This window comes from Candidozyma auris, chromosome 3, assembly GCF_003013715.1.
Source record: "Candidozyma auris chromosome 3, complete sequence".
Taxonomy (NCBI): Eukaryota; Fungi; Ascomycota; class Pichiomycetes; order Serinales; family Metschnikowiaceae; genus Candidozyma; species Candidozyma auris.
In genome coordinates, this window is record NC_072814.1 from 457,542 (window position 1) to 481,241 (window position 23,700).

Consider the following 23,700-nt stretch of genomic DNA (forward strand, 5'->3'; position numbering starts at 1 on the left):
GCTACATTGACAATTAATTGGGTACTTATCTCGTTGCAATTTCACTGTCATGCCTGAATCCACCTCTGCTGGAGGCGAAGAGCTGCCAGGCTCTCCAAAACAGCATGAGCCCACAACTTCTGCAAGAGAGCAACAGCATGGTGAGAGTCACAGCTCTGAGAGCCCTGACCTCGAAAGAGAGCCATTACTTCCTAATAGACGTTTTGTCGACCCAGATGATCCTATAGTGTCGCCATTGAATTTGAAGAGGATTGCAGTGTTGTGCCTGGTGCTCATTGCGGTGCTAGCAGTGAATGCGCTTGTCTTATTTTTGGTGGTCGTTTCGGACTTCATCTCGATTCCATTCTTCAACCGTAGAGGCAAGTCGTTCCTTGACTTTGATTTGGCTCTTTTGAATATTCTTACCGGCGCTGTGACCCTCTGGTGCTTCACCGTGCCTGCTTATTATGAGAGAATCTTGGGATACATAAGCTGTGCCTTGGTCTTCATCGACTTGGTGGTTTTGCTTAGTGTGCCTTACCTTCGGGGCCAACTGGGTGGGTTTGGTAACATTCTTTGGCTCTGGACTCTCCTCAACATTGCCCTTAATTGTTTCGCTGATTGGTCTGTAGAACGGGGAAAAGCTCAACAAGAAATTAGGTATACGGGAAGAGTCGAGAAGCGGAGATCAGTTTTTGAGCTTTTTGTGATGCTCGTCAAAATTTTTGTGAAATTGTTTTTGTTGTGGGTTATTTGGTGTATTTCCCTCTCGATCTGGCTTGAGGGATTTGACTCTCACGAGAAACCTTGGGGTAAATTGATTCCAGTCAACGAAGGTCAATTTAAAGTTCACTTGGCTTGCTACGGTGATGTGCATGCACCGATGGCCAAAAATGATGAAGACGATCCCTCGAAAGCTAAGCAGCCCATCTTGTTAGTGGAAGGAGGACAACTCACGTCTTCAGAGGTGTTCCAAGAGTGGATCCAGGAACTTTATCATATGAACAAAATTGAGAGATTTTGTATCTGGGACAGGCCGGGGTATGCATTTTCCGACAGTGCCCCGCTGCCAGTGTCCATCTCAATCATCGTTGAGTACCTTCTGGAGGCGCTTAGAGCCGAGAAGATCGAGGGGCCCTTTTCTGCCGTGGGATTCGACGAAGGTGGGCTCTACTCGCGCGTATTCGCTCTGCGTAACCTTGGCCAAATTCATTCGCTTCTACTCGTGGACAGTTGGCATGAGGATCTCCTCAAGCATTTTCCATTTAGCGGCAGCAATAAGAAAAATGAGAGCAGGAAGGTGTTTAAAAACATTTTGGAGCTCATGGACTCCTGGCAAGGCTTCAAAGTTTGGCTTAGGGGTGTTGTGTCTCCTCTTGGTATTCAGAAAAACATTCATTGGTTCTTCCATCCCCAAAGATACTCATCGAAGAGTCGAATCTTTGGTAGAGACATGGTGTACAGTCCTAAGTATCTTCGGGCAAGACTTCAGGAACAGGTCACTGCCTCTATATTGTCTTTTAATGAGGTGCAAAACGCAGCGCTACAGCTGGTCCCTCTTGCGGTGATCTCGTCGGACTTCATGATCAAAAACTCCCTCAATTGGGGCAAGTGGCAAAGAGACTTGATCAAGATAAGTGACCGCCTGTTGGAGTGGGTCGTAGCAGAAAACAGCGGCCATAAAATTTGGGAGAGTTCCAAGGGCCGTGACCAATTGCAGCAGTTGCTTTTACGGTTGGTTAGTGAGAAATCAAACTACTAAAACAATGAATCGGGTTGATTATATGATAACGACGCCCTTCACAAAATAAGACATATGTGTCGCAGAGACAAGCCCGAAAACGACTTATGTTAGAATGTGTATCTATTGAGATCTTTATAAGAGAAGCTCAGCATGATTTCTCGTGAAGTGCGACTAGAACCGCATAGTTTTCAAGTACCATCTCAGAGTCCCGTCGGGATTCCGTGCCGAGATATTATGGCAAATGCAAGTAATACAAGAAGAAACGAGGAATGTCAGAGGCAGTGGCGGTGGTGGCTGTACACGGTTTTCCACGGGACTTCTCTTTTGGCTAATCTAACTGTTGATTGTGACATGTGATATAGTTCTACTGTAACAATAAAGGAGAAATTTAGGCAGACGTAGCATTGGTAGCAGCATAGTCAAAGGAATATATCAAGAGTACGATACCTCTACTTTATTAGCGTTCGTCACTTGCCACTTGTGGCAATTCAACAACATACACGAAGGAACGAGAAACTCCAACAACACTCACCAAATACACAAAGTGGCATTCTGAACCTTTCTACCAGTATTCATCCTCGCAACACACACCAATGGACACATTTGATCATTTTCCACAGAACCACTCTCCTTCTATTTCCCTCTCACGCTGCCTCCTATCGGACTTCATACCCAAAGTGGTACTCAGCGAATGACCGACCCGGAGTTCCATTGCGTTATCAACACAAACACCACAAGTTCAGAAGAAATTCAGAAGCTTACTCATATCAGATCAACCCTCTTCTATGTTTTCAAAATGCCTACTGAGCGGCCCTTGAATTGGTTGCAAAAACAAGACTTGGCCGCTCCTGGCGCTCGCCTATTATGGCAGGTGGCTTGCGGTGAGGGAACCTATTTAGGGCGCACTTTCTGAAACACCCATTTCGCGCTGGGGAAACCAGGCCTCAGCACGAGCCCAAGACAATGTGACAATAGTGAATGTTAAAGGATAACGTTGTGAAACAAAGAACCGTTCCAGGTCAGCTTGCAAAGATCGATGTTCTCTGTCAGTTTAAACGTCTCCTCTTGAGAAGCTCCCCTTGCCATTTGGCTTTTTGCAATTTCCTGAGGAGGCTCCCCTCTTTTGCACCCAACTTATTTGCAAAATACGGAAAACCACGAGATCACCCAGGAAAAAGGGGGCTCTGGATGACTTTCTTCAGTGTTGCGGTGATCCCTCTCGTAGGCTTGGGAATGGACATTGTTTAAAATATGAATTCATCATTTTTCATTACTTTAGCTCCTTCGTATCATTCCCCTGCGTGGTGCTACTTGTTTTGCCTGACTCGGGAATGGCCTGTCTCTTTGCTGTGTCACTTTTTGGTGTATTTTTTTTTCTTGTTCAGGCCTCCTTTTATTACCTCACTTTCTCGCTCGCTGTACCCTACCACTATTCAACAACACTCAGCTTCCAAAGTATCCTAACAGCTGCCGCTTTAAATCCTGAAAACCCTCCCATATTCCTTCTTTCATACCATCCCTCTCATCATACTTTTTCTCCCGCTGCTCCGGCCATGTCTGAAAGTTTAGCTGCGGGAACGGCTCTGACTCCCGTGAGAACCCTTTCAAAGTCCAGCAACCGATCGGCGCTCTCGTCTCCAGAAAACTCGGCTCCCGGCTCCCCCAATCGTCCTGGCTTGTCATCCTCTCCTGACCCTCACGGCCCTTTGCCCATCAGCGACAACTCCAGAAACGCCGCGTCCGCTAGCCCACCTCCTATCCCTAATGACACCTCGGACGACACCACCAGGAACGGCTCTCGCCCTCAGCTGTCGTCTCCAAACGTTTCTAGCGCCTCGCCTTCCTCGATTTTAGGCTCCTCCGCGGAGAGAGTCGGAGACCGGCCAACAACCACTCCAGCAAACACTGCATTCTCCTCGGGCTCTAGCAATAACACCACCAACAACAGCAACATCACAACAAGCAACACCATCAACACCGCAAGCAACAACGATGCTACGTACGTCACAACGCCTGTGGCGCAGTCTGCGCCTCTGGCTCCCTCCTCAAGGCCCCAGCAATCAGGGATGGTGAGACGTCCTTCCTTCGGCTTGGGTTTTCTCAGCTCCCTCTCCAACTCCATAAGAGGTTCTCACTCTCCTCAAGGCGGCTCGTCTCAACAGAACTCTTCCGAGACAACTTTCTCCTCGTCCAACTCAGGAACACTGCATCACCACACCTCCCCCGAATCGCATCCTCATTCTCATTTGCATACACATTCTTCTCATGCCGCCCCACAATCAACTCACCAATTCATGTCCAATAGTCCTACGATAGCCAACCTCAACGGTGTGGTGGACGCCCCTGCCGAGATGAGCAGCTCTTTGAACGATGCCCAGGGTTCTCTGCATCAGACCCTCTTGGCAAGACAAGACACTATGGTCAGACCTCCGCCTGTTATCGCCGAGGAAGTGGCCGAGTCTCAGTCAGAAGCAATGGAGGCCGAGGATCCTTCTGGGAAGGACAAGGATGGTTTCTTCTCTGTGCGGTTGACCCCAATAATCGACCACCTGACCTCCAATACGGGGCTCTACTTTTCTCCGATGATACGCCGCATCAAGCCCAAAGAGCTGATTCTGATCGGTAGATATACCGAGAAGAACAAGAGTGCTGCCCATGCCCCTCAGGGCTCTTCGGCACCCATTGTCTTCAAGTCCAAGGTTGTTTCCAGAACCCACGCTATGTTCCAGGTGAATGAGGACGGCCTGTGGTTCATCAAAGATTGCAAGTCGTCCTCTGGTACATTTCTCAACAACCAGCGCTTATCGCCAGCCTCTCAGGAGTCCACTCTTTGTCCACTTGCAGACGGCGACATGGTGCAGTTGGGTTTAGATTACAGGGGAGGTACTGAAGAAGTATACAGATGCGTTAAAATGCGTTGTGAGTTCAACAGGAGCTGGCAGCGGAAGGTCAACCAGTTCAATTTGGACATTCACAAAAATTTGAAGAAGCTCAGACTTGATAACAAAACTGAAGATGACTCTGAGCTTTCTGAATGCGCAATATGTCTCTTGAAGCTTGAGCCATGCCAGGCGCTCTTTATAAGCCCGTGTTCTCATTCCTGGCATTACAAGTGCATCAGACCCATAATTATCAAGAGCTACCCACACTTTTATTGTCCGAATTGTCGGTCTATGTGCGATCTAGAAACTGATATTGAGGATGATTGAGCTTGTTTAATGAATGAACAGCTTTTAAGCGAGGACGCAAAACTTTTAACGATCATGATCACTATCAAGCCCCTTCTACATTAGAGTGGCATCTACAAAATGCTATCTGTCTTATTGTATATTTTGGGTTTGTATCCTAATATAGCGAAGAATTGAAGATGCTGGATTTCGCTTGCGAGGAATCCACATTGATTTTTACCATTAACTCGTAAGCACATATCTGAATTTCTTTTTCTTTGAGACATTGCAGCTTAATTAGACCTTTTCGACCTTGCTCGTCTCGACAATGTTGGTTTCGACCATGTCCCTGACACCTTCTTCACCAAACTTGTCCATCATTTCGTCGATGTCAAACACTTCAACAGAAGTGGTCTTGAACTTTCTTGCTGGGACCTCTCTCTCGAACAACAAGTCCAATTCAGAGAAGGTTCTGTTCTTTGTTTCTGGCATCTCGAGGTAACACCAGATTGCAGCGATAAAGGCGAAACCGGCCCAGAAGAAACCTGTCTTTGCCCTCCAGTTCCAGGCAGTTGGGTTCAACATGTAAGGCATGATAATCGCGATAACGATACCGGCAATATTGTACACGTTTCTGGCTAAAATGATAGTCTTGGTTCTCAAGCTGTTCGACGGCATCTCCGCAACGACACAGTAAGTGATGGGGCCAACACAACTATCGTAAACGAAAGTGAAGATCAAAAGTAAGGATCCGACAGCCCATGATGCACCTTCGCTTGGGAAACAGCCAAGAATACCGGTGGTAAGCAAAATGACGAACTGAGAGCACAAGCCGAAGAAGAAAATGTCGAAAAGACCGAACTTTGTAGAAGCAAACCAAGCTATTATGGTACCAATGATACCCAACACGTATTGAATGATGGAGAACGTGAACGACATGGAGGTAGACAAACCAGCCTGGATGTAGAAGTAAGTCGAATAACCCATGAAAGCAGAACCAGTAATATTTTGCATCAACCAAGTGACACATGCAATTCTAGTTCTTCTAATGTTTTTCTTATTGAAACAGTCCAAAAAGGAAATACCGGCGGTCAAGGCTTTTTCCTCCTTGATGGTCAACTTCATCTTGTCAACCATAGCTTGAGCCATAACCTCCTTGTCAGGCAAGTGCTCATTCTCGGTTAACAATCTTTTGATGGAGTGCTTGGCTTCTTGATATTTTCCCTTCTTGACCATCCACCATGGTGACTCAGGAGCGAAGTAGACACCAATCGCAATTGGGATGGGCCATACCCACTGAAGACCAAATGGAATTTTCCACGAGTCCTTAATAGTTGAGCCAACAAGGCCTCTCAAAACGCCCGACGAGATCAATTGGCCAATTACCCAACAAGCATTGACGTACGTGGTCAAGTACAAACGCAACACAGTAGGACAAACCTCGGAAGCATACGACACAGTGATTGTTTGGAAAGCACCCCATGGAAAACCCAACAAAAGCTCACCAACTAACAACATAGCAACATTTTGAGCGAAAAACACAATGAAAATGAAAGCCGTAGTCAAAAGCAAAGCACCAATCAATGTTTTCTTGTAACCAAACCTATCAGCGATGATACCTGAAAGGAACAAACCGCAAATCTGACCAACGGAAACCGACATACTGAGACCCGTCTGCCATCTTGCTGGGATCTCCCACTTATCCTTCTCAGGAAAATATTCTCCAAATGTTTGGACAAAGTCTGGAAATGAGTAGAAAGAATTAAGAAGGTTGTTGTCGTAACCTTCCATGATGATGGATGAAGACAATACAACAGACCACAAGGCAGCCTTGGGAAAGGTCTTGATACCTTCTTTGAGCGACATGGATTTCTCTTTCTTGTCATTTTCCTTAGCGTTATTGGAAATGTCCAAAAACTTAGACATGTAGTCTTCCATGTACGCATCAACAGATTCGCTCATGGAACCCTTTTCGTGTTTGTCGGCCACATGGGTGGTCAACTCAGGTTTCTTGACGTCTTCGACGAACTCGGTCATGGTGACAAACGATGAAGTGGTAAAAGCCTACTAGATGGTGTCCAAGGAAGCAAAACACTGGGAATTTATACATGGTGAATTGCTGCAAAAAAATTCCCTGTTCCTCCACCCTAGAAATTCAACTGTGGGGCATTAATGCGGGCAGCAAAGAGAAATGCGGGCGGCCCAGCATCGGTTCAATCATTTCGGATTTTCTTGAGGGGCTTTTTTTGAATGACTGTGCCTCCACATTTTGGTGCAAGTCCTCTGAAGAAATTCCGAAACGCGAGCCAACCGAACATTTTCTCGGTCAAAGCGCAGACACAAAGGGGTCCCCCAACCACTTTACAATTGACGTATGTGTGTCAAGAATTCACCAGACAACCGTAAAGTAGTCTATCGCATTAACAAAACAACGAACAATACGAGGCTAATAGCAAATCTTCCGCTGGCTAAACTTTGCATGGGAAAAATTTACGACTCGGGTGCAGCCGTATGCAACTTGACATCTCGTAAACCTTTCGCAAAGCGTATGGGGTTGGGCGTGCGAAGAAGGGGTGACTTCGGATCAATACTTGAAAGGATCAACCCACTTTGGGTTGGGGTTCGGTGAAACATGCATGGTAGTTTTTGCGAGTTTTTGCGAGTTCTTTACTTTTCTGGTGCCTTGGCGCAATGCAATGCTTGAGCGTCCCCACTATTGTGCGCTGCCGCGAGGTAGGTATTGTTGCGGATCGCCTAGTTTTTCCTGAGATTTTTGCGATCTCCACTAATCAGAGGAATATCGGGGCTTGTATAGGATGGCGAGTTATAATTGTTGGGCTCGAAGCACCCTTCGATATACACAATTAAAGTCTTCACCTTTGTCGACCCTAAGATTTTCCTGCTAATACGAGCAGAGTCGCTTTTCGTGCATTAGGCTTCGCCGGTCAAGCCCAGGGCGGAAAATTACATGGCCATCTTGCATCCAAAACTCAAAACTCACGGCATTTTCAGTCGCTAAAAACTGCGGAGAGTTTTCGAGACACTCATGGGGGATGCATGAAGCTGGCAAAAGATGGGGACGCACAACTCCACTGGTGCTTGGCAAATGTGCCTGTGTCCCCTTTCGTCTCCACCTCAGTAGGCTGGGGGTCCGAACACATGACGGCCTTCTGGTGAACCACTTCACCACTCTCCAATTGTCTGAATAGTGCAGTGAAAGGTGTTTCTTTTGGTGAGCTCATCGTGCTCGTTATGAGGTCACCGGGAGGTGCCAGGTCTGAACTTGAGTCATTGTCTTCATCATCTAAGAGCTCTTGGATGTTCGCCGCTACCGGCCCACATTCAAGCGACATCGGCCTGTCAACAGTAGTGTAAAGGGAGGAGAGCTTTGCTGCAACTTTATTGTAGACGTCCAAAGGAAGTAAAATATGATTCTTGAACTGATTCACGAGCTTAAACAAGGTATTTAGACATTCAGCTAGTAGCGTTGGATTATCTGGGTATGGTTTGGCGAATGTAAGCGAATTTGCGATTTCGAGCAACTTGACACAAACACCAGGACCATTGGCTTCGAACGCAACCGCTGGAAGATCTTTAGTAGCTCCAAGAAAATCTGTGGCGATACTAATGGGGAACTCTCTTGTGAAGCAATCGACTTCGAATTCGGGTTTTTTTGTCATGAGTCCATTTTCAAAGGCGATGTGCCACGCAATGGCTTGAATCCACGAACGAGAGAGTATGATATTGAGCTTCTGAGAGTCGGAGGCATTTTTAAGAGAATCAAGGGGTTGCCGAAGTTTGGTCTGCACTTCAAGAATGTACCTCCTTTTGTTGAGGCCCTCCTGGTTCTCGATATAATCCCGAAACGCTTGCATCCTCTGCTGGTCGTCTTTACGATGTATTTCCTCAAAGAAATGCTTATCAGGAACGGAAAAGACTTTTGCTAGCTCAATGAAGCCAGCTAAGAGACTAGGGTACTCTTCATTCTCAAGAAGTGGTAGATCTATGCACGGATCTAGGATCACTGGCATAGCGTCCTCAAAGCACACGAATCTTTCTGTCACAAGTAGAGTATAGTATATTTTTCGCCAGCGATGGCCCTCTATTGCGGACTTTTTGGCGTAGGTTTTTGGGTCATGAAAGCTAAGAAGTTGACTGATGGAAATTGCCTCCCGTAGGTACACGATTGCCTGAGATGTCTTCCCTTGCACGTTTGTGTAGTGAGCATAAAGGAAGAACGAAGAGAGAAGGGTTTCGACATTCGGATGAGATGTGTAGTCAAACAAACTACGTACCCGTTTTGCTTCATCAGCATACTCGGAACCCAGAAACGTTGCATCCGCACTGAAGATTCTATCCTTGGTGGAAACAAAAGTCATCTGGGTAGCGATAGCAGCGCAAACAGAGCATGCTAAACTGTAGTAAAAAGCATTGTTCTCATCAAGCCGTATGGAAGTAGTATGTTGACTCATCACATTACTACTCGTCACTTTCAGAATAATCTCAGCCACAGAGAGCATGGGCCAGTACCCGTAGAACCACGTTTGGTAGATCTGGAGATTTGATATGAGTTTATCTAGAGGGATACGAGCACAATAAGGGTCCATAAGAAACGAATAAGGGTTTGTCAAAGTCATGATCTCTGTTGGTTCGGGGAATTGAGCATTGTTCGGCGTAGCAACCGTTTCAGTGGGAGCCCGAAAGGCACCATTACTCTCAGAGCTGGAAGATCCTCTAGCTTTGCTCTTGGGACCTGTTTTCCTTCGAATTCGATGTTGAGTACATTGAACATTGTGGTTCACACAGACTCGGCATCGGTCAGCCTCATTGTCAAACACGCATCGAACTCTTCGAGTAGCGCAAAGGTCACAGGGTCTTCCGTAGGAGCCTCGTCTTTTAGTCTGCCCTGTCATAGAGGCATATGGTTTTTTGGGTCGAAAGGTCGCAAGAACACTTGTAGTTAGTGCAGTTCTACTTGAGGAGACCAATTGGTGGGGAAAGACTAGTGTTTGCAGTCGCGATTCACCGAATGGCCGAAAAGTGGGTGAGCTCACCTCAGTGAATAATTGTCTAAAGCAAAGCAACTATGATCGGAAAAATTGAACCTATTTTTTTTCTTTGTTATTAAGCACTTCATTAGATTCTTTCCTTCTATAGTTAATGTGTAATGATCTTTCCTTGTGACGGAGAGTGAGCACTGGGTCCTCAAATGATTTGCAACATGGTAAGTGCAACGACAAATTGTAGATATCAAATGATTTCAAGTATTGGTTGATTTACAGACTGCCATTAGGAGGGCATGAATCCCACGTCATTTGTGACGCTTATGACGACATGTACATACAAAGGCGTGAGAAAACACGGGTTTTCGTCGTCAAGAGCAACAAGAATTAAACTTTAAGCGAGGTTGGCATTTTTTTTTTTTTTATTTTTTTTCTCAAAGTTTAATTGGAGACCAGCTGGTCAGATCTTGAGCGTAGTGTCGTCTCTAAACCATGGCAAATGGTTTCGCTGGAAATAAGCAGACAAAAGAAGAGAATCAAAATCAGACTTAAGCATACTTGAAGCTGTCCTGGAGCATTTTCTAGCTGAACAATCTTATTCTAGTTTGTATAATCTTCGTCAACACAACATACTTTCATGCTAAGCGCAAAAATTTTATTCCAACTGAAAAAGGTCATTGGAAGCAATTTGCTGGAGTAACAGAGCTGCCTTAGAAGATCGTAAACCCCACCCAACGAAGTACTCCAACTTGAGATGGTAATACCATGGCATGTTTTTAAGTTATCCCACATTGCACACCGCCTGGATAGATTGATTTGACAAGGAATACTTAGCAAGCTGTACATTTACCCTTCGTGGAAGGTCAAACCTAGCACGAGCCGTTTTGTGGCCCAACCGTATTGCGAGATTTCGGATAAACTTCGAGCAAATGGACACGAACACTGGGGCGGCGCAAACGTCCATTTACCTCACATATTTTTGGAAACGCAAGATACGCTACCCCGAGCACCCTGGGCAGTTGCAAGGAGAGCAATGCTATTGGCTACTTGACCATAAGCGATGTACAGCTGCTGTTTGAGCGGCGGTATATGCAACGAAATCTCAAGCATCAACATGACAGGCCGCTTACTCAGCACACTGCTTGACTCACTAATAGTGCACAGCGCATACTCAAATCACCCTTCACGCTTACGTTATACAAGTGTAAGGCAAGTACGGTGAGAAGAGGGAATAAGCAGGCAAGCAAGCATCTGGGTGGTCGCATCGGGGTGGTCAGTCGCTGGCTGCAAGGCCTTCTGAGGACCAAGCCTTGATTGCCCTATTTCGTACCTCAGTCAAAGAGGCTACGCCATCACCCATTTACCACAGTGAGCAAGTTTTTCCGTTGGCTGCAAATTGGGTAAAAGTCTCATTCGAGAAGGAAGCTCCCTCGGCAAAGCCAGGGTGCGAAATAATCCGAGGATCATGAGAGACCATGACATTTTCACCTTAACAATGGGATCGCTGACTGATTGTAATTATCCGTTCTGGACTGGCAAAAGCAGTGGCGAAACGCTAACCGTCGCCTCAGCTAGTTTTAGCATTCTAAGCGTTGCAGATTCTCAACTCCTGTGTCGTCTGCCCACGCTCTCTTTTCCTCGCTTATTACGAATACGCTGCGTGAAAGATTCCCCAGTGTGCTCGTCTGCGCCATCCATTGCCAGAGCCCCGAGCTGCGGAGCCTCAGCCTTGTGCTGCCAAGCCTGCAAACATTCACCCCGTCAACTTGATGGAGGTAAGTAAACTTGGGGTTAAATGGCAGTTAAAATGCCAGGAAAAAAACTTTACCTCCAAAAGTGGGGCCTCTGACCTCGTCAACTTGATTATCTTTGGCATCGCTGTCTTGGTTCTTCCAGAACCCCACTAACGGGGCCTCACAACCAATACGCATCCACCGCAGTGCGCACTGCACTCTCACGGGCTTCCTTCCCTGCGGCATTTCAGTCTGGACCCTCACACAGGATCTCCATAACGGTTCTACTTCACGCCATCACTCATTTATATCCAACCCATCTTCTTGCTGCTTCACGAATTCTCCGCCATTTCTTGTGTACTTACAAGCTCTGCACAATGTACACCACCCTTCAGGCGGACTCGTTGAAGCAGATCGTGGTGCAGACCGCCGATGAGATCAATCTGGAGAACATCTCCACCGTGACCGGGAAACCCAAACGGACCCGCTCAAAAACAGGCTGTTTGTGTTGTCGGATGAGAAAGAAGAAGTGTGATGAACAACGGCCCTCGTGTGGGCTCTGTACTTCTCGAGGCATTCAGTGTGTGTATTCGAGTTCTCCTCCAACAAGATCCAAAACGCCGAAGAAGACCACTATCAAGGAAGAGCCCTCTGAGCTTGTATGTGGGTCGAGCTCTGGTTCTGCTGAAATATCCCCAGAGTCTGTTTCTTTGCTGGGACCACCTATTCTGCTGACAACAACGGCTGGCCAGCTTGAGCCGGTGGTTCTGGCATTTGCTGAACTGAAAGGTCCTGTGAGATTAGATCCGATGGGGACCAGCGAGTCATTTGACGAGTTTCTTTTCTTGTCTTCAGGAAAAGAGCAACCGGTAATTGATGTTCCTGCTTCCAACGAGTTTAATCTTATTCCTATGGATGAATCTAAAGCTGCGATAGTGCCAACGTGCTCAAAAGACATGGAAGATAAACTCGCGCAGCCGAACATCCTAGTGGAACCTGTTGACCCTTTCAGGCTTGTGCTAGATGAGCGCGGTTACCAGCTTGTTTATTACTTTCACAACGAGATCATCCACAAGATATGTATCGCCCCAAGATCGGTACAAAATCATTTTGCATCCACTTTTACCGGGGTGTCGTACCGTGATGAAAGCGTTCTACGGCTTCTTGCAGCATGGGGAGCTTTATTCGTCGACGGGCCCAATTCAGCAAGTCTCAAGTCTCGAATGCAAGAGGCTGATTTCTCCTTAAGGAGACTTTACTCAAACAAGGTGCTAGATGACCAAGACAAGTTCAATCTCATATGCTTCCACCTCAATGCAGCTGGCATCGGTGTATGTTCTGGTGACACTAAAGAATGGGTGCACCATCATCGCAAATGTGGAGAGCTTATACGTGGGTTTGGATCGGTAAAGAATTTTCTCGCTAAAATGAACTATTCAAACGGTGCCAAGTGGGTCATCTCGAATCTACATTACAACGATGTGATGTCCTCTGAATCCATAAAGAACGGTACATTGCTTAGCAGTGAGGAATACGGATCTCCCTTCAAAGACGAAGAGGATTATTCTTATGGAATTGATCCCCTTCAAGGCTGCATGCATTCAGTTTTTTTGGTTCTTTGCGATATTCTTCATGCTTACTCCATCTTATCTGCTGCTAGAAGAAGTATAGACGCGGACTTCAAGAAAGCACCTCACGACCCTTCAATTAGCATGGAGAACCTCAACTCGCGCCGTATTCAACACTTCGTGGAAACAGAAAAGCAGGCCAAAAGACTAATGAACAAAATTCAGGCCTGCAAGCCTCGCAAAAACCAAGAGTGCTTTATCGACCCTAGTGAGCTACACCACCATCACACTCTATTTGAAGCATTCAGGAACACTTGCAAGTTATATGTGCTCATGTACATACGAGATCTCCCTCCACGTACCCCGGAGGTACAAATGGTGCTTTTGGACACTTTCAAGCTCCTTGATGTCCTCATTGAATGTGATCTTCGAGCTGCGGTCACCAAGGTTATGCTCCTTTGTGGCATTGCGTGCTACAAGGAGGTTGATCGCATGGAACTAAGACACAAATTCATTCGCTTACAGACCTACTACAAAGTGTTTAATGTTCACAATGTCAGGCACATTGTTGAGCAAATATGGCTTTCCAACCCTGACGGTCTTCTTACCATCGATTGGGGCGAAACCTGTGAAAAGATGGGTTGGACTGTCGCTGCATTATAGTGTTCATTTCTACAAATTTGATGTGGGGTACTAAGTATGACGACAGTCTCCACAAATTGTCTGAGTCACGATTACAAGGCTGACTCATGACACGTTAATTCTTTTAGATGACGGTATTTACACTTTACAGAGTCACGATTGCAACTTGACTCATGGGACTTACTTTCTTTTCGAGGGCCGCGCCCCCGTTCGTATGTCTGGTCTCACTATCTCCAAAGAGCCCCGCGCGACCCCCTTGTATTAGTCAAAGCCGCCAATTAGCGGCATTCCCATCCAAAGATATAAAAGAGACGGTTTCCTTTCAGTGTCGAATGGCCAGTTCAAACCATCATGTCATTTACGATAAGGCCAATAGAGGCTACTGATAAGGCTGAATGGAAGGCATTGTGGAGCAATCCACAAGATTCTTACATGGAATTTTACGAGGCTTTGGACAGAGTATCTGATAAGGCAACTGAGACGACGTTCAGCAGGTTCCTTGACGAAAAAGAGCCAGTCTACTGTGCTGTTGCTGTTGACGAGTCGGGCAAAGTAATTGGTTTTGTGACTTACATCACCCACCGCAATACTTGGACCGTGGAAGATGCTTTGTACATCCATGACTTGTATGTTAGCACAAAGTCAAGACTCAAGGGTGTTGGACGTGCCCTTATTGAATTCTGTTACAAGGAAGCGGACAGGTTCAATTGTCCCAAGTGTTATTGGAGCACGCAGTTTGATAACCACAGAGCTCAACTCTTGTATACAAAAGTTGGTAAGAAGTCTGGTTTTCTCATCTACCGCAGACCTTGAACGGTTATCACAAATTATCCATATGCAGTATATACCCACTTATGGACTCTTTCTGGCGTAAAAACCTGTAGTTACACTTCCACCTCCAACAGAATGACTAAAGAAATTAAACCCAACGTAGACCCCAACATCATCAGGGTTTTTGTGGTTCGTCACGGCAGGACCGAGTTCAACAGCAAGAAAATCATCCAAGGCCATCTAGACATCGATATAGACGCCACGGGCGAAGAACAAGCGATGAAATTGGCTAAATACTTCGATGACTTCAATTTCGACGCCTGTGTGACCTCAGATTTGGTTCGTTGCCGCAGCACAATCAAGGATATCTTGAAAAAAAACGATCACTTGACCGAAGACAATATAAGGACCACCCCAAACTTGAGAGAAAGAATGATGGGCCCAGTGCAAGGGATGTTCATAGGCGATGCCAAAGAGAAGTACGGAGCCCAATTTAAGTCCATGGGTGAGCAAGAAGAGGACCTTCTTAGCAGAGTCGAGAGTGAGTGGGAATTGTTGGTGAAGAAAGCTACTGCTGATGGTCATTTAAACACTTTGTTCTGTACCCACGGGGGTGTGATAACGTCTTTCACAAATTACTTACACGATGTCAAGAAGTACAAGCTTGGCGAGGGCCTCAGTGCTGAGAACTTGAGGGTTCCGTTCAACACTTCCATAACTGTCGTGGACATCATTAAGAGTACGGGTGAAGGTACTATACAAAAATTTGGAGTGACTGAGCACTTAGGAGGACAGTTCGAGGTCAAAAACCAGGACTTGAGATAGAGGATAGAATGATATGGGTACATTGGATACATAATATAGTATAGACATAATAGGAACTACAAGCTGCTGTCGTGAATGAATGATGATTACGTAAATGGCTGTATATGAATAAACCGAAATATCACACGCGAAGAACCAGCGCATGTCAACCCAAATAAGTTATGATGTAAAACAAGTGTCTAAAGGAAGTAAAAGTTTTAAGCAAGCATATCCGGGTCGAGGGTGTTCGATCTGGAAAAAGATGCATATCTCTGGAATGGATCTTTTCTTTCCAACTCGTATTCTGGATTTTTAACCTTGGGGCTCCACTTTCTTTTGTAGATTCTCTTACCCCACTTCCATGCTTCAGCAGCAAGCAAGAAAAAGAGCGTGCAAGCAATGGCCAATCCCCATTCCCAACCTATTGGGTCGTGAAGGAAAACTTTGTCATTGATAACTGGAATGTAGACAACAGGGAACACAGTAACAAAACCACCGATGACTGACCAGAACAAAAACTGGTTGTCCCAAAGATCAATAGCAGTTTGCTTCCACCATGGATTGTCAGTGTCCTGTCTCATGTAAAACAAGGAATTGGTTGGGTGAATACATTCCCAGGCAAGAACGAGGGCACACCACGTCATGGTAGCGAACGAAGCGGATCTTCCCCTGAAGACCAAGTTACAGCTAACGCCATCACTGTTGTTACAGTTGTGACCCAAGTTTCCGTCACCTTTACCAAAAACAACAACAACAAAAGAAAGCATGCAGCTGATAGCCATGAAGAGACCGAGAGCGCACATGTCAATGATGATTTCAGGGGTAAAAATGTGGCGGTTTGGAGGCTGCTCCAAGACGTCGTCAGCAGCCTTTTCTTGACCCAAACCCATGGCTGGGAAACAGGACGTAACAACCAAAATCCACAAGACCTCAACAGGAGACAATGGGAACACAGAGAGTCCATCATCATCCTGGAATGCCAAACCAACCATTAAGTAGATAGCCTGTGCAACGTTTTCAGCAAGAAGTTGTAAAATGAACTTCTGAATGTTAGCAGCCATTCTACGACCTTCTTCAATAGCATGCAAGATGGAAGCGAAGTTGTCGTCAGTCAAAACAATATCGGACGCATCCTTAGCAACATCAGAACCGTTCTGGCCCATAGCAATACCAACATCTGCCTTTTTCAAGGATGGAGAATCATTGACACCGTCACCAGTCATAGCGCAGAATTTTTCACGGCGGTGCAAAGCATCAATCATTCTGACCTTCGTCTGCGGAGCACAACGAGCGATAACCAAAGGCAAAACGGGCAATGCATCAATCTGCTCATCAGTCAACTCGTCAAACTCGCTGGCAGTCATACACATAGCCTTTACTACTTCATCGGAGTAGTGGTACAAGTTGTGTGGCAATATACCAACCTCCTGAGCAATAGCCTTCGCAGTACTTGGATGGTCACCGGTAACCATATGGACGTTAATACCAGCTTTATGACACTTCTTAACGGAGGGAGCCGTCTCCAATCTTGGTGGATCGTAAATACCGACTAAGCCATGGAAGATCAAATTGTCCTCGATGGAGTCTCTGTCTTCAAGTTTATCCTTGTTGTGGTCGAAGTCTCTACTAGCGAATGCCAACACACGCAAACCTTGCGAGGACAAAGCATCCATGTTAGCTTCGATCTCGGCAATGTCGTCCTCGGTCAAATCAACGAGCTTGTCAGTGTCAGTTTTCTCTTCAGGGTTTCCTGTCCATTTGGTACATTTGCGAATAATTCTTTCCACAGCACCTTTGGTGAAAATCTTGGTCTCGTTTCCCATTTCCCAAATGGAGGACATTCTCTTGATGGAGGAGTCAAAGGGATATTCCTCGATGTGCTTGAAACTCTTGGAATATTCATCTCTTCCGAAACCAACTCTGCAGCAAAAGACCTGAATGGCAATTTCAGTAGCATCACCGTGGGCCTTCCACACCAACTCACCTGAGTTTTCGTCCTTGGTTTGGTGGACGGAGGCAATGTTCGCTAAGGTAGCAACGTTCAACCATTTCTTGAAGTTCTCAGGGAATACATCAGGATTGGATCTATCCATGGGCAAGAAGTCAATCTCCTCATCAGTTTCCTTAATATACTTTGGAGAGTATTGAGTGAAGCCCAAGTCTCCTTCTGTAGGGTTGAAGGCTTCATTTGAGTTTTCCATGCTGAAGGTACCAACCGATGGCACCCAAACTCTTTTGGTTACCATTCTACCTTGAGTCAACGTACCAGTCTTATCAGAGCAAATGTCGTTGATACCGCCCAAGGCTTCCAAAGAGTCGAGCTTTCTGACAATCACATTTCTGGAAACCATGACTTGGGCACCAACGGCCATTGTGATGGTCAAGACGACGATCAAAGCAGATGGAATCATGGACAATGCAACACAGATGGCGTAGATGGCGACTTCTCTATTGACGTTCATTTCTTGAGTGGCCATAACGACAATGGCGAAAACAACGGCAACCCAAAACAAGAAAATAGCCAACCAGGACAATTTTCTTTGCAAAGGTGTGCCAACTGTGACACCCAAAAAGTTACCGATAATGTCCTTGATTGTACCAAAAAATGCGTTGGAGTATTCCTTTGGACCAGGCAGCTTGTCACCAGACTTATCAACCTTTCTGATGACGCCGCTGTCACCTTTCAAGGATTGGGCAATCTGACCAATTTCAGTTTGCAACCCTGTAGCGATGGCAATACCAGTACCTCTTCCTTTAGCAACGACAGAAGAAGAAAATGCCATGTTCAATCTGTCACCCACAGGCACATACTCCTTTGGGTTTGAGTACACCTCGTTGTGGTTTTTGACGACGGGCAAAGACTCACCTGTCAAGAGGGCCTCGTCAGTTTCCAAGTTCATGGTGTCGATCAATCTCAAGTCGGCAGGAACAGTGTCACCAACCTTAATGTGGACTATGTCACCCGGGACAACGTCTTCTGCGGGAATGTCCCCTTCATCTCCGTTCCGAGTGACTCTAGCCGACGGAGAAGACAAGGACCTTAATGAGCCCATAGTTTTCTCCGCTTTGACTTCTTGCACAAAGCCAATGGAAATGTTAATGAATACGACAGCGCCAATCACACCACCAGAAATCCAGTCGCGGATGGCCAATGCAATGATCATGGAGATGATCAAAACCATGATCATGGCATTGAACACTTGATGGGCAAGGCATTTCGTATACGAGACTTTATCGCCTTCGCCCAACGTATTGGGCCCGTATTTTTTGATGAGTTCAGCGTGCTGCGACGAGGTCAACCCGTCACACACATTGGTGCCAAACTGCTCTGCCACCTTATCGGCGGGAAGTCTATAAGGTAGAAGGGACGATTCAGCAATTGCCGTGGAGGCGGAATCGTCCGTGTCGATTCTCAGTTGTTCTTTATGGTTGTTGTTCTTCTCATTGTACTCTACCGATGATGCAGACATGATGAGGGAGAGATGAGAAGAAGTGAATGAAAAATGGTGGATGTAGAGAAACTACGAATTAGGAGTTGGGGAAAGGGGGGCATCGCACCGATATATATATCACTAGGTTGGAGGCGGAAGGAAGCGAAGAAAAGAAATTTCCCGTGGTAATATTGCAGCAAGTTGTGGGTGAGCCAGAAAAAAAATGATGCAGCCAAGATAGCCAAGAATCATCTAACTCAATGGCCCAGGCTATTGTGGAGGTGCACTGCAGACACAAGAAAAGAAAAAGACAACGTGGGTAGATCTGTGCAGGCAATCTGAGATATCGATCGAAAGGTACAAATAAGAAGCTCCCATGGCATCCAATTGCTATGTGGGCAGCTATTGTAAGGCAGATGGTGGAACAGGCCTCACGCACGTAGAACAAGGGTCAGCTGTAAGGCCGTGAGGCGGACAGGTGTGTGCAGGAGGGGCTACAGATAAGCACCACAGATTTGCGCGGCGATGAAGAAGAACATGAGCATGGATGAGGGCCCCGCATGCAGGATATCACCCAGGGCGTTTTTCCGGTCTCACTCTCCACAATCCATCTCGGTACTGCAGCCAGGGTAATCTCCATTGACCTTTTACCACTTATCTTCAGCACCGGGCTTGGCACCAGGCCCAATCTAAAAAGTAAGAGTCAAACGCCATATCCTGCCGAGGGGCTGGCGCGGGGACCGAGGGGCGAAGCCGCTTTACAGTCTCGGAAGGTGCCCGAAACGTTAAGTGTTCACAAGTTTGTGTGTCACCTGCCAGTGGTCACGCGACGCTCGGCTTCAGCCGCCTACGCGCCGGCCCGGCCGCCTCGTTTGCCTCGGAAGTGTCGGTGGGCTCACGTCTGATTAGGCATGTATCCACGTGCGCGATTACGCTTGTTGGAAGAGCACCTCGTTTCGCCTGAGCTTGCCGGTCCTTAATCAATGGGGAATTGAGATTGTGGCCACCGGCTGCGTGCGTGTGCAGGATTCTACGGGACGACCGACTGGTACTCGACAAGGATCTCAAATGAGGCAACAGGCAACAATAAAAAAGGCTCCTTCGTTCGACTGTGTCAAGTTCAAGTTTCTGTGCTGCTTGGTTCCTTGCTGGCCATGTCACGTGGCCACCACCAACCGTTCGACAATCGCTTTAGCCGAGGTGCCGCGCCCAGCAACCTTTGCACTTATTCTAAGACCACCTCTTGTCTAGCCATCGAGGCGAGAGTGCGCATTTTGGGTGCAAAAGTTGCCCAAGCACGCCGGGTACTTCTTGAACTGCCATTAACGACACTGAGCAATTCGCTGTCCCCCTAGTGCTTATCGTAGACTGTATATCACAATTACACTACGTTGCTATATCTACTATCATTGTTGTCTATCAAATTGCTCTCAGAGTGTGCTCTCAAAGTGTGCTCTCAGTGTGCTCTCAGAGTATGCACCCTCATTGCCTACGGAGACACTCCGGAGGGGAGCGTTTGTCTTGGATTGAGCGTTGAAAAAGTCGAGGAAATCCGTGCGGAGAAGGGCGAAGGGCAAAAAGGGTTGAGGCGAACGTTGGGTATCTGGAGATCCCTTTCCACTTTCCTGTAGGAGATCCTCGTCGAAAGGGGTATTGAGTTTCTCATGTCACCTGGACCCCTGGAGGTTTGTCGTAATTGTGCGAAGTGACCGCACGGTTGCAAAACGGGTAAAACGTGTTGATTGCTGGAAATATGACACGTGTGCTGCAAACGTAAGAAAGGCTGCCTCGATCGAAAGTGACAGTTTGCTAGTTCCCAATGGCGGGTTTTTCGATTCATGAAGCCCTGCTCCGTACTAACGCTTACATCACCCATTTTCGCAACCAATTGGGCGAGCGGCGACCTCCAAGAACTTGGCTAGTAGCGCCCAAGAAACAACGCAAGCCTATCTGTTCTTTAAAATGCCAGCAGCAGCTCCACGTATATAAATGCCAATGAGAGCTTTCAAATTTGTGATGCAGTGATCTTAGGAGTTGATATGGAGGAACGCTGTTGTTGTGCCAACCCAATGATTCTTGGGTGCTTGGCTGCGAATTGGCAAATGCAACTTACCACGAGAATTGCAACGCTGAAAAAGTATAGCCAAGAGAAGTGTGATAAGGCCAGTCCACCCATACAAATTCAGGCGGAATACTATTACGGAGCTTGACAGCCGTGCACAGGCCAAACTACAATGTGCAACCCCACCTTCATTCAAGTCGAACCTAAGTGATTGAACCAACACATGTCCAACCTCATACGAAGTGTTCACTAGAATTCAAAATCTTGCTTAATTCCAATGATAGTTAGACTCTTCTTTGCCCCAATCGGTAGGTTTCTCACTTGTACCATTGTCTTCTTCCTTCTCTACAGCGGTACTGGTGTAATTTTTCACCTCACCAGCTCCATACTACTCTTGACACACTGGCATGCCGGAGTCAGATATTCTCTCGGCCATTCAGGAGGGTCGCTTGTCTCTGGCCAAGGTAGACTTGGAAAGGCTTCTCAAACGGTTCCCGAACAAGTCGTACTATTGGGCGTTGAACTGCTACCTTCTCTATGCTCAAGGACGACTTTCTCAGGCCACTTCCCAGTGTAAAGAGCTAGCTCAAAAAGTTCCAAGCGACGTACATGCCTTGTCTGTGCTTTATGACGTATACGTGAAGTTGGGCTTGTCGAAAGAGGCAGGTCAATTGTACGAGAGAGCCATCAAGAAGTACCCAACAAGGGAATTGATCGAGGCTTACCTCGAGAAATCCTTGGATAACTTCGATTCCTCGGGAATGCAGAAAGCGTCGATGCAGTTGCTCAAGAATTTTAAGTCTACGAGAGAATATGCCTACAGAGCTGCCATCACTTGCTACTTCATGAGTACACGAGGCACAGACAAAGAAAGAACCCTTTACCTTGGATTGGGCACTGGCATTGTTGAGAAAATGGCACCTCATGAAAATAACCAGGAAATTTTCGTTCACGCCAAGCTCTTGCATGTTCAAGAGAGATTCGCTGAAGTCGTAAATCTAATTGAGCCCTTACAACACAGAGACTTGGAGCTTTTGCTCTTGTATCGTGACAGCTTGGAAAAGTCCGAGAATTGGCAACAACTTTACGACGAATCTTATAAACTCTTGTTTGAGTTAAACTTTAATGACTTCAGCACATGGAAGCATCTTATTTACTCCGCAACTAAGCTCGAGAAGTCTTACGAGGAGGTGTCAAAACTGATTTCTCTTGATAACCGAAATGCATACTTCGCTAAAATTTATTTAGCAACGGCATATGGCTTAAATCAGCTTGAGACTCTTGAAAACTTTTACCTCAAATTTCAAGACAAGCCCTCATGCGCAGTTGACCTCCTCAACTTTCATTTACCGAGCCCTCTTCTAGACAAGATACACACAGACTACAAGGGCCTCATTGAAAAACCGGCATTCTCTTCTAAACAAGCGATTCACCTTGTCAATTGTATCAAAATCTTGTTGCCTTCTAAAAGGCTTCACTTGAATGAGATCGATCTTCTGATGTTCCCCAACCCTGAGCTTATTGATTTGCATCTCGTGAAAATGATTGAGTCTTTGAGAGCAGACTCTTCAAGTGACAATATCGTCAAGTATATTATCACACTCGAAGAATACAAAGTCAGAGATCCGGAGAATTTCAAGGTGAAAGTTTGGCTACTCAACTTTTACACTGCCATTGGTGCCACACCACTGGCGATCAAGGTGTACAAAGATCTCAGAATCAAAATGATCCAGCAAGATACACTTCTGCATAAGCTTGATTTGTTGCCCTCTGTTGGTAACTTGAGTGAGCTTATCAATACTTACAGATTTTACATGACAGCAGATGGTGAAGTCCGTCCTTACGTTCGGAATGCTCTTCAAAAGAGCCTATACACCAAAGTAGAAGACTTTTTCAAATTTGGCGAGCGTCTTACACACTCGTTACTGAGACACTTGTTGACTTTGCGCATCCTCAAAACCTCGAGAATGCTTGGTAATGACTATTATAATTATTTTTACAGGCTAATGAGAGACAACAAGGCTTCTATTCTTAGTGATAACTTCGTGTTGCATGACAACAGAGACTTTACGTCCGAATACAATCTTGGTGTCGAAATCCCGCAACTTGATCTTCTCGAATATGAGAGAAGAAAAGGAACGGAATATGTCAAGTTAAATTACCTTAAAGAGCTTCTTATAGCCGAGAAGGATCCAAACGAAATCGAAAAGTTGATCAAGCTCTTCAATAAGTGGATCAGCAGTCCAGAATACATCTCGCAATTGAGCAAATTTGAGGGGCATCTCGTTAAGCTATACTACAGCATCTTCAAGTTGGCCAAATTAAAAGAATTTAAGGATAAGGATCTGGTAACTAAATTCCTTTTGAAAAACTTGAACATGAACAAGATCGATGCCAACTTTCTTCAAAAAACTCAGCCAATCTCTGCTGAAAGGCAGCGTATTTTCTTGGATACATTCGAGCTCATCAAGGTCGTGCAACTTTTGATTAATGACAAGAGCATCACCGATGCTGCTGGAAAGATGCAAATAGATATGGTAAGTTTATTGAGCGTCAAGCCACAATTGCTGCCTGAGATCAAACTGAGCTTGAAACTCCAACATGAGTTTGTGAGCGATCAGTTCGATGCCATCAATGACGCTCTCAAGCTTTCATCATTGAAACTCTAATAAAAGACTTAGAGATTTGCATTGAGACCCAAGAGCTTGCTCATTTCGTTGATACGATTGACGCCTGTCAGAAGAAGATACTTTCTATGGGCCAAGTCAGTTTCATTCATGTTAAGATGAAACTCTT

The 23,700-nt window shown here is 46.0% G+C and overlaps 9 protein-coding genes across 9 annotated transcripts; 6 read left to right on the forward strand and 3 right to left on the reverse strand. All coding sequences in view use genetic code 12, as the record gives it.

The window, feature by feature from the left end:
* Window positions 1-49: 49 nt before the first annotated feature.
* On the forward strand, window positions 50-1,741 carry CJI96_0002840 (uncharacterized protein; the record flags this gene model as incomplete). Its single annotated transcript, XM_029033657.2, has 1 exon — window positions 50-1,741. One exon carries the CDS (start codon window positions 50-52, stop codon window positions 1,739-1,741), a length of 1,692 nt encoding a protein of 563 aa, XP_028892249.2.
* A 1,535-nt stretch (window positions 1,742-3,276) lies between these two features.
* Window positions 3,277-4,932, forward strand: CJI96_0002841 (ubiquitin-conjugating protein; the record flags this gene model as incomplete). The annotated part of the gene is made up of 1 exon (XM_029033656.2): window positions 3,277-4,932. One exon carries the CDS (start codon window positions 3,277-3,279, stop codon window positions 4,930-4,932), a length of 1,656 nt encoding a protein of 551 aa, XP_028892248.2.
* Window positions 4,933-5,187: 255 nt separating this feature from the next.
* On the reverse strand, window positions 5,188-6,927 carry MAL31 (maltose permease; the record flags this gene model as incomplete). Its single annotated transcript, XM_029033655.2, has 1 exon — window positions 5,188-6,927. One exon carries the CDS (start codon window positions 6,925-6,927, stop codon window positions 5,188-5,190), a length of 1,740 nt encoding a protein of 579 aa, XP_028892247.2.
* A 1,007-nt stretch (window positions 6,928-7,934) lies between these two features.
* Window positions 7,935-9,803, reverse strand: CJI96_0002843 (uncharacterized protein; the record flags this gene model as incomplete). The annotated part of the gene is made up of 1 exon (XM_029033654.2): window positions 7,935-9,803. One exon carries the CDS (start codon window positions 9,801-9,803, stop codon window positions 7,935-7,937), a length of 1,869 nt encoding a protein of 622 aa, XP_028892246.2.
* A 2,200-nt stretch (window positions 9,804-12,003) lies between these two features.
* CJI96_0002844 (Zn(II)2Cys6 transcription factor) lies at window positions 12,004-13,857 on the forward strand (the record flags this gene model as incomplete). The annotated part of the gene is made up of 1 exon (XM_029033653.2): window positions 12,004-13,857. The coding sequence occupies one exon, from the start codon at window positions 12,004-12,006 to the stop codon at window positions 13,855-13,857; it is 1,854 nt and encodes a 617-aa protein (XP_028892245.1).
* A 330-nt stretch (window positions 13,858-14,187) lies between these two features.
* HPA2 (D-amino-acid N-acetyltransferase) lies at window positions 14,188-14,649 on the forward strand (the record flags this gene model as incomplete). The annotated part of the gene is made up of 1 exon (XM_029033652.2): window positions 14,188-14,649. One exon carries the CDS (start codon window positions 14,188-14,190, stop codon window positions 14,647-14,649), a length of 462 nt encoding a protein of 153 aa, XP_028892244.2.
* Window positions 14,650-14,742: 93 nt separating this feature from the next.
* On the forward strand, window positions 14,743-15,432 carry CJI96_0002846 (phosphoglycerate mutase; the record flags this gene model as incomplete). The annotated part of the gene is made up of 1 exon (XM_029033651.2): window positions 14,743-15,432. The coding sequence occupies one exon, from the start codon at window positions 14,743-14,745 to the stop codon at window positions 15,430-15,432; it is 690 nt and encodes a 229-aa protein (XP_028892243.2).
* Window positions 15,433-15,629: 197 nt separating this feature from the next.
* Window positions 15,630-18,881, reverse strand: CJI96_0002847 (potassium-sodium efflux P-type ATPase; the record flags this gene model as incomplete). The annotated part of the gene is made up of 1 exon (XM_029033650.2): window positions 15,630-18,881. The coding sequence occupies one exon, from the start codon at window positions 18,879-18,881 to the stop codon at window positions 15,630-15,632; it is 3,252 nt and encodes a 1,083-aa protein (XP_028892242.1).
* Window positions 18,882-21,311: 2,430 nt separating this feature from the next.
* CJI96_0002848 (uncharacterized protein) lies at window positions 21,312-23,573 on the forward strand (the record flags this gene model as incomplete). The annotated part of the gene is made up of 1 exon (XM_029033649.2): window positions 21,312-23,573. One exon carries the CDS (start codon window positions 21,312-21,314, stop codon window positions 23,571-23,573), a length of 2,262 nt encoding a protein of 753 aa, XP_028892241.2.
* Between the last annotated feature and the right edge of the window lie 127 nt (window positions 23,574-23,700).